At 39.9% G+C, this 9,385-nt stretch overlaps 1 protein-coding gene across 1 annotated transcript; it reads right to left on the bottom strand.

Moving 5' to 3' along the window:
- Positions 1-1,137: 1,137 nt before the first annotated feature.
- Positions 1,138-8,185, bottom strand: atp5f1d (ATP synthase F1 subunit delta). The gene is made up of 5 exons (XM_085149987.1): positions 7,939-8,185; positions 7,050-7,203; positions 5,507-5,595; positions 1,457-1,586; positions 1,138-1,269 (listed from the first exon to the last, which is right to left on the bottom strand). The coding sequence occupies exons 1-4, from the start codon at positions 8,053-8,055 to the stop codon at positions 1,464-1,466; spliced, it is 483 nt and encodes a 160-aa protein (XP_085006113.1). The 5' UTR covers positions 8,056-8,185; the 3' UTR covers positions 1,138-1,269; positions 1,457-1,463.
- Positions 8,186-9,385: the final 1,200 nt, after the last annotated feature.

Here is a 9,385-nt window from a genome sequence, read left to right as displayed (position 1 = left end):
GTTACTCAGATGTCTCCAAGCCCTGAGGCTAACTGATGAGTTTGTATATTGTTCATGAGTGTGTGTGTGTGCAGCTGGGATGAGAAGGTTTTGATGAAAACAGCAGATTAGAAAGGAGAACAAAGAGCAGGATGTGTGAGGTTTTGGTGACTGTTTCTTTTCTAAAAAACTATATCATAATTAATCAAGCCAAGTAAAGTCTTCACAGCCTACGTCAACTCTGCTAAAAACAAAAATATGACCGTTTCTAAATAAAATTGTGTAATTTATCTTTCCTCATTTGTATTCTGTACTGGAAATGATTTATAAAACTTCCTGTTCCTGCTTTTGAACCTTACGCAGCAGTTTCACCATGCACATTAATAATCATTAGAACATTTCTGCGTAAATACTTTTACTTGCACCATACTCGCACTTCTTGAGAGCCTGCAAGAGTTTTGACATTCAAAATAAACCGGTTGTGGTTTATGCTCTGAAAGCCTTAAGTGGGCACGTGAGTGAGGTCAGCACCTCCCGGAGTGAGTCTGGTTATGAAACAAGAGAAAAGGCCCAGTTTTCCAAAGAAGGGACAGCAAAAAAAAAACAAACTGACTTTTCCTGGCTTAGTCATGTAAGCCTGAAGTCATCACTCACAACAAAAAAGCCCTGCCAACACATGAAGCAACAGAAGATTCCAAATAACTCAAACCCACACATGGGCAATGCAATAGTAAAATGACTACACTTTCAAATCCAGGAGCTACCACAAATATTTCAAGAGACCCTTTCTTTTGAGGCTTTACGGTAAACAATTTCCTCCAGCCTTATATGAAAAATATGACAGTTCCTTCCCTGAAACTGTGGTTTGCTGGGAAGTAGAGGAAAAATTTGATTATCCAAAACACTGTGTGAACTACCTATGATGTCTGCTGCCCTCAAGTGGCAGAATACATTCATTACAGTCATCAGTCACTATAAAAAAATGCATTAGAAAACCCCCACACTACTTCTTTTGTGAAGCACTTTCCACAACACATGACAACTATTTAATAATAGCATGTAATTGCAACACACTGCTAACTTTGTCTTTGTGCACCAAAAATACTACACATGTGCATTTTTGCAGCACGAGAAACCACCACAAACTCCTCCAGCAAGTAATTCCAAATAAATTTATTTTTAATTTCATCCCCTGTACAAAGCAAGCATGGAATCTTCTGGACGCTGACGTGACTGAGCCGGAAACACAGATGGGCTGTCGATTTTCATCCAAACAACAGAAAAGATTACCTAGGAGGGAAAATAAACAAGAGCTTGATGAAAATAAAACCAAATGCTGTTAGTGGTCGGTAATTTCCTGTTAACGTTTCCACTTTTGATATTATTAATTGTATGCAGTCCTGCATAATTATCCTGTTAAACCAAACAAATTCCAGGACAATAAACAGCTCATGTTAGAGGAGTTGAGAGGTCGTACCACAAGTCTACTCCAGAGCCTTGACAAGGGCTTCGTTGGCCTCTATGCCGATCTGAACTTCTGCCCTCGCTGCCTCGTCCGTTGTTCCAGCCAAATCAGCCTGGGCCTTCTCTAGGTTGGCTCTGGCTGCCTGAAAATAGAAAAATAGAACATGTGACTATTAAAAAAACAAACAAAAAAGCAACACTATAAGATAACAACCACAAGTCCAGCTGCATATTTTTAGAAACACTTATAGATTATTTATTTTTCCATCTTAAACCACATTATTACAGCAGTGTGCAATATCAAATACACCCTCATCATCTGTGACTATGAAAATATTTCAAGACAGGTCATCACCCTCTAAAAAAAACATAATAAATAGAGTATGCAAAACTAAATCATCCAACAAACCCCTTTGAGGATGACTGGGATGTCAGGATATCAAGATGTGAAAAAAACAGAGCGAGTCTTAAGTGAGGAGAAAGACGAGCAGGGAAAATCCCCACTGCCTCTTTGCTCTGAAAGCGCCATTTGTCACAGTCGCGATTAGAAACGAGAAATGCCAAACATAGCTGGAAGTTAAAGGTCTCCCAGCAGGGATTTGACACATCTGCTTTAACTCAACAGTGACTGACCTTTCCCTCCTTATTAACAGACCGGACCCATGTGCATTGTTACTCCAGAGTGGAAGGCGATGAGGAAAAATTAACTCATTTACTGCTATGAAGTCAACTTGACAGTGATTCCGCCACTGCCCGAGGTGAAAGACGCGACACCTTCGAGGCGAGTGCACGATAACGCAGCCTAGCATTAACAAGACTGACATTTAAAAGAGGACTCAACGCTGACGTATGACTGAAACGCCGATCTGATGGATAATCATCAGCTGGGAGGTGCCGAATGACCCGGCAGATCAAATCAGAAGAAAATAATGTAGCGTGGGATCAAAGGATGGTCTCTGCTGTCAAAGAGCACGATCTGGGTGGATAATTAGGAATGATACAAGCCTGAACAAATTGAATATATAGATACCCATCACACAAACCTCATTAAAGCATAAAAGAGAAAGAATTGACAACCCACTTATGAATACCACTGTGTCAATACTGGTGACACTGTTAAAGAGTAAAGAGTGTGAAAAGAAAAGGAAACCTATTTTAAAACAAGGCTTTCAAAGCTTTCTCACTTGTACAGCTTTTGACAACGTTTTAAGAACAAACGACTGGCTCCCACCATTTGAGCTCACAGTGTAACACCTGGTCTCCTGACTTGCAGCTGCAAACTTTATTCATACACAAAAGAAAAACAAAACAATCTTTTATTTATCCAGTAAAAATCCAAAGTCAAACAGAAAAGAGCTGGTGAGGATTACAATGCTCAAAGACAATTCGGGTACAAAAATAGCTGCTGCACAAAATCAGAAGCAAAACTCAAGAGTGCAAAAGCAATTTAGGCTACGTCCACACGTACACGGGTATTTTTGAAAACTGAGATTTTCCGTTTTCGTTTAAAAAAATAATCCCGTCCACACGTAAAGGCAGAAATGAAGGAAAACGCTGCTAGGAACATGCCAAAGCAGCAGGTGGCGCTATATTCCTAACCGTGCAGAAATGTTGGCCAATCAGAAGTCTAGAAGCCTCGGTGGGAAAAAGTAAACAAAGCTGGGGCATAGAACCAGCACCGAGTCATATGTGTGGAGGGACAGTAACTGTGTGTGTATATGTAAGCATTTAAACACTGCAGAGAGTACAATTAACAGTAACAGTATTGTAGAAATTAATTTCACCGAAACAATAACGTGGCGCACAGTGTGACGTCAAAAAATGCGCACACCTTTGACGCTGCGTTTTCTCCGTTTTTCTCGTCCACACGTAAATGCAAAAACTGAGTTTTCAAAAATATCCACCCTGGCCAGAGTTTTGACCAAAATCTCAGTTTTCAGTGACCAAAAACGCCGTTTACGTGTGGACGAAAGGTGCAAACGCATAGAAAAATCTGCGTTTTCAAAAATACCCAGGTACGTGTGGACGTAGCCTCAGAGTGTAAAGAAATAGCAAAAACAGCAACCTGTTCATTTAAACAACTTATTTAAGTTCTAACATCTAAATAAACTGTTAGAGCAGGCACACATATTTGTCTTCAATGGGACCAATTTCAAAAAATACTGAGTGAATTAACACCAGAGCACAGAGTGATCATACAGTTCAAACATGTGTGTGTGGGGGGGGGGGGGTTTATATTGTAAAAAAAGCTTAATGGGAAGGGAATTTAATGAATACCAATTATTTGTGTTGGACTGAATCTCAGTCCTTATACACAAAGGCTGACTTTATACTCATTACATGCCACAAACATTGATCATTTTTATTTATAACTTGTTAAAAGTCTGAGATATGAGGGGAGCAATGCACCTATTAGATAATTGGTCATTAAAGTAAATACAGAGCTGCAGATTACAATTATAGGATCACCTGTGCAATGTCACACAATCAATCAATGAAGCTTCTTTAAATACTGACCTTTGGGAAAACTTGTGAAGCTCAATACGAGTTGGTTTGCAGTGGTGACAGTTTCATAATGACCCTTGCTTTTGTGGCATTTATTATTTCAAAGCACAACATTTACCCATTAAGCCGCTGACTGACGGTTTCCCATTATAAAGACCACCTACGTGATACAACACATTACCTTTATCGGTTTCATTCTGCAGACTTCTTGGTGCACACAGAAGTACCCTCACTCGGCTTCCCAATCGAATTTCAAGTCAATTATTGTAGCATTATCTTCTTCAAGTACCAAATCGCAATGCGAGTCACCTCGGGGCACTTTACACAGTGAAGAGCTTACAGTGCTACAGCAGGAAACTCCCACAACACTCTGCTGAAACAGAGTAATGGAGGGCAGATACTCAGCTCAGTGGAATAGCACAAACTATACCCTTCAAGGCTTTTTCTTTGCACTGTGAATGAAATATCACAGTGACGGTCACATTTAACATGACACTTTCTATCATACGCATTCTTGCAGAAGTGTAATTTCTCTTGGGTACATTTGTGTACACGGTGTGCTAAAATAGTCATTCATTGATGTGCAGGTAGAGCTTGAGAGATGGGGATAAAAATGGTAACGGTATTCAGATTTGTTCAGTTTTGGAAAACTAGTGCATTATAGCATATTATATCATTAATCTGCACTCAGTAATGTAGAATACCAAAATATTCTGGGGTTTTTTCCCCTTTCAAATTTATATATAATAAAAAAAATCAGGAGGAGCCTTCTGTTGATTGGACAAAACTGTGTGTATGTAAGGCTCCCACAGCTTTAGTCCAGCATAAAAATCTAACACTAAGTGAGACCAAGTCAGATCGATATTAAAGTAGTCAAATATAGAGAAGCCTTTACAGAGAGCTAACAGAAACTGGTTCACCTATCAGGATGCGACTTACTCAAAAAAGTTGATAGAAGAGTGGATTTAGGACAAGTGACTGAGAAGCCCAACCAAAGCTCATACTTGAACCTCATAAAAGATATGTGAAGAACCCCGAAAGTGACAGTTCATAGTAGCGTTTGGCCATCTGCTCCATGTTCCAATTGTCTTGGTATCACCCAGAGGAGGTTAACGTACCCATAATGCACATGTGGCATAAACACGCGTACATATAGAACAAGTTTACATAGAGTGATGAATTATTTAGTATTACAGTAAACAAATAACATACATGGACTTAATACTATTTAAGCTGAGCAGCTACAACAGTATCACATCTTAACATTTGCTGGTTCTTTGCCGTTTTTTCACCTTAGACCTGTAGTTCTACATCATCCAGTTCTTTTCCATGTATAAACATCATCTCACCTGCACCTCTTCACGCTGCATCGTCCCCTCCCGACACACAAAAGAATTATTCCAGAGGAGGAAACTGAAGATGATGAGACTAACGACTATTACGCTCAAATTCAAACCACCAGTCAGAAATCTCCTCCTGTTTTCTCTCATTTGATAATAATGAGGGGTCAGTGTAGCAGCTCCACACACATTAATTTCAAAGTTCACATTATACTTACTGCAATGTCCAGCTGATCGAGGGGAAAAGCTTCCTCGGCAAGCAGTTGCACAGAAGAATCAGCATTGACCGTTACGGACCCACTGCTCACTGTGAATATATACACGCACACACACACACAGTGTAAGTATCCACGTGGAATTTGTAGTCACCTCAACTACATATGTACCATTATACTCAATGCAGTGTGGAAGAGCCCCATAGCATTCCTTATTCCCACAATTTTCTCTCGACCAGTTTTAATCACCTCACCAGATTCTCAAATATTTTAATCCCATTGTTACAACTGTTGTCGTAATTATATGTAAATTTAAGTGTCCAGGTGCTCCTCCGTGATTGGTGCATCTAGGATGGATGGCTCGCACCGATTGGCTAAGGACCGGGAGGCAGCAGATAAGAAGAGACCGCCAGGGACTGCCACTTCATTCATCCTCGGCCCAACCCAACCGGCAGACCGTTCACTGTGTCACTATGTTACCATGTTGGTTAATGTAAGAGCACGTAGGGGTGGACCGTGGTTTTGTTTGATCAGTTTTCTCCTGTTTTTGTTAGGCAGGGAGGAAAATGATTGTCATTTGGTTTAGTTCTTTTGAGTAGGTAAGTTGTGTTTATTCCTGAGATAGGCTACCTTTTGTTTGTCGTTTTGGCCTTGGGTTCACCCTGAAGTTATGATATGCTCCCTTCCTTTGTTTAACTGCACTCAGTCTAAATAAATCACTGTCACAAAATATTAAGTGTGTGACGTGCTGCTTGGGGTTGGACGGGGATGGATCACCCTTTATGTTGTGGTCTGGCCGCGCCTAGACAGGCCATAACACCATCATACAATTAGCTGGTTTATCTATAATTGTAATGTTCTCCTCAGGTGTAATGTCAGCCAAGTGCACTCCCACATTAATAGTATTTTGTTTAGATGTAATAAAACACTTTGTTGTTGTTTTTGGCATCAACAACAGCCAAAAAGGAAAGCAGATCTTTACAAAAAAAAAAAAAAAAAAAAAAGAAAGAAAGAAAGAAAGTAAACATGGTTGACTGTAGTGCGGCACAAGTTACTTTCCCTTTATGCTGGACACAGGCTACAAACCGCTTCATAGTAGACAGCCTGATAGTGTTTTGTTAAATGCTCACACTGTACAAAACAAGTGATCTGTGACCAGTGGGTAATCACAATAAAGTGTAAGCCTTCACTGTAGCAGTCATTAATAACATCATATTAATTCGATAAGATGGTAGTTCTTCCACTGAGAGATTCTGTGTTACTGGGTGCAATAATGGGGCTTAAACTGTATTATTGTCGCAATGGTTAATTTAAAACCACTAAAGATTAAACAATGGTCATTATATCTGGGCATCTGTTAATTCTCTTAATTTTGTACTTTTGAGATAATTTTTTTTTCTGCTTCAAGAAATTAGACTAAAACCAAAATAAATTTATAACTATGACTATAATCTCTTTCTCTTTGATTTTGGATAAGTAGGATCTTGATGCTTCTTGGTGGGTCTGTCTGCAGTCATTCACTCATTTTTCCAAAGGAAAATCTTACCGAAGTATTTGGCAGAAGAGCCGTCCTCATTAAAGACTGTGACAACACCAGGCCGGAGCACCTGCAGGGTGGGTACGTGGGCAGGAAGGATACCGAATGCACCGGTGAGCGTGGGGACATCCACCTGTTTCACACTGGCCTCTTTGAAGTAAACCTGTAAAAAACAAAAACACACAATAACAACACTTTTAAATAAAATAAAATAAAACATTACGCCACCACTTTAACAGAGAGCTCCAACCCACATTAACTGACAACCATTAAGTAAATATCCAGATGCAAAACTAAGAACCAGACTTTTGAAACGAACAGAGCATCACCAATAACCACAAGTCTTTTTAATCCATTTTAACGCATCTTGATATAACAAATTTTTCTTTGCGCTTGACTTTACCTGTTCGGTCAAAAACATTGTTTATTCACATTCAGAATGTGAAGTGAACTGCACTGACAAGCTCGTCCCACCGACATGTACTTCAAGGTTACAGTTTAGTATTTAAAACACAAGGGCTCCTTAATAGTGTCACTGAAACTTATTGCACTTCTAAAAAAAAAATGTAAATGTGTTTAAAACAAATGGATCCGGAGTCTTAAGTAACCGTGAAGAGAGCAATGCTTTGTGAAGGATCACACACTGCTTGTCAAATACGGTGAATGACGGCTAGGCTAGGCTAGGCTACACCGGCTTAACCTACAAACACAAACGCTAGCGCTAATTTAAATGCAACCGTGCACGTACTGCTCGGGGACACAGCGAGGCCAAGGACCGGCACTAATCTGTTACACGGCCCCAAAGGTGCCATTTCATTTTTTCTTTTTAAATTTCATTCGGTGAGCCGATTAAGCTAGCTGGGCCTGAGAAGCCTAGCCGTTACTGTTAGCCTAGTACCTGTGTTGGTGAGGCAAACGTGAAGGACATCTGCGGGGCACCGGAGGCGGCCTCGGCGTAGCAGCGACTCTGCCTCAGCACAGGCAGAGCACGGCGGAGAAATCTTGCTGCCATCATCCTTGAAAATGTTATTTTTGTGAAGCACGAGTGAATGACAGGGATCTCCAAGCCCTTGCGTGAAGGCAGTCAGTGTGCGCTTGGTAGGACAAGGACGTCGGGAGGCTACCCGTCAGGCTTTGCTGCGACGTAGAGGATGCAGGGTAATGTAGTCTTGGGGAAAAAAACAATTGCGTTAACAATTAAAGGTCTCCCAGTTTATCCATAGTTTAAAAATACTTTGAATCACCTCCTTAGTCCCGTATGCTTTCAGTTCTAGTTGGGTAAGGTACCCTGTCTTTTACTATGCAGTTAGTAAAAGACAGGGTATGCAGTTTGTTTTATTTGTAGTATATTTGTTTACTGTTGATTTAGCACAGTCAATATGGTGTGTATTTAGCATAACATGTATAATACTGGGATAAACTGAGGTTGTTTTAAATGTGCTAAATGTGTATTTCAGCCTTTCAGCTGGTATTCTTGCTGGAGTTACTCGGGGAAACATTTCGAGATTGATTTGGGAAGAGTGGTTAATGTGAGAAAAAATTGTGTTTTCCGTATTTACTCATTAATAAATATATTTATCTTTAAATATATGCATCTATCAGTATTTATTGACAAATAAATGTAATCCCCATGGCGTCAGGAGATGGCGCCAAACCCCTGTAAAAAGCCTGCAAACCGGTGTGTCGCCAGTAAACGCCTGCCAGTGTCTCTGTGTGTTTTTAATGTCAAACATATTTACATATATTGATATACAGAATGTAGTCAGTATGATTTATGAAGGGTTATACATAAAATTAAATAAAAATGTGTCGTTTTGTAAGTATCTTAATGATCCTGCATTAGTTTACCACTGTGTCCTTGATTATAATCTATCCGGTCCTTTTTGGCCACTATGATATCTTCATAGAACTGTTATGTTATATTTTTTGGAATTTGTGCTGCCCTCTTGACCATGTAGTTCTAGAAAAAAAACATATTTGCAGTGTCAGTGAGACTTTTATCTGGATATATGAAAGTCCCTTTGCCATAAACTGATTGCAACTTCTGCCTTGTGACAGGACAGTTCTTACTGACTCGAAATGAAAGATATGACTGTCTCAGCCATATGTTTGACGATTAAAGGCCAACGAGTCATGTTCATATACCAGCAGTCACTATTTGGCAAATACTGTAAATCACCGAAACGCACCGGTAGCTTGGCCGAGGGATAAAGTTTAGTTGTAGTATTCCACTCGCAGGGTTCCACAAACGTAAGCACACACACACACGCGGGCGCGAGTAAATGAGATCATATGAGCCTACTTATGCTTCAATAATTTTTCTCACTCTAGAGGTTCAGTGAGTG

This window comes from Neolamprologus multifasciatus, chromosome 23 (genome assembly GCF_963576455.1).
Source record: "Neolamprologus multifasciatus chromosome 23, fNeoMul1.2, whole genome shotgun sequence".
Lineage (NCBI taxonomy): Eukaryota > Metazoa > Chordata > Actinopteri > Cichliformes > Cichlidae > Neolamprologus > Neolamprologus multifasciatus.
This window is presented reverse-complemented; position numbering and strand designations above follow the sequence as displayed.

What these genes read in the sequence shown, in the direction of transcription:
- atp5f1d (XM_085149987.1), bottom strand. Translation starts at nt 8,055, where the DNA reads ATGATGGCAGCAAGATTTCTCCGCCGTGCTCTGCCTGTGCTGAGGCAG. An exon ending in CGTTTGCCTCACCAACACAG is followed by an intron (nt 7,204 to 7,938) that starts GTACTAGGCTAA and finishes TGTTTTTTACAG; the next exon opens with GTTTACTTCAAAGAGGCCAG. An exon ending in CTCTTCTGCCAAATACTTCG is followed by an intron (nt 5,596 to 7,049) that starts GTAAGATTTTCC and finishes ATATATTCACAG; the next exon opens with TGAGCAGTGGGTCCGTAACG.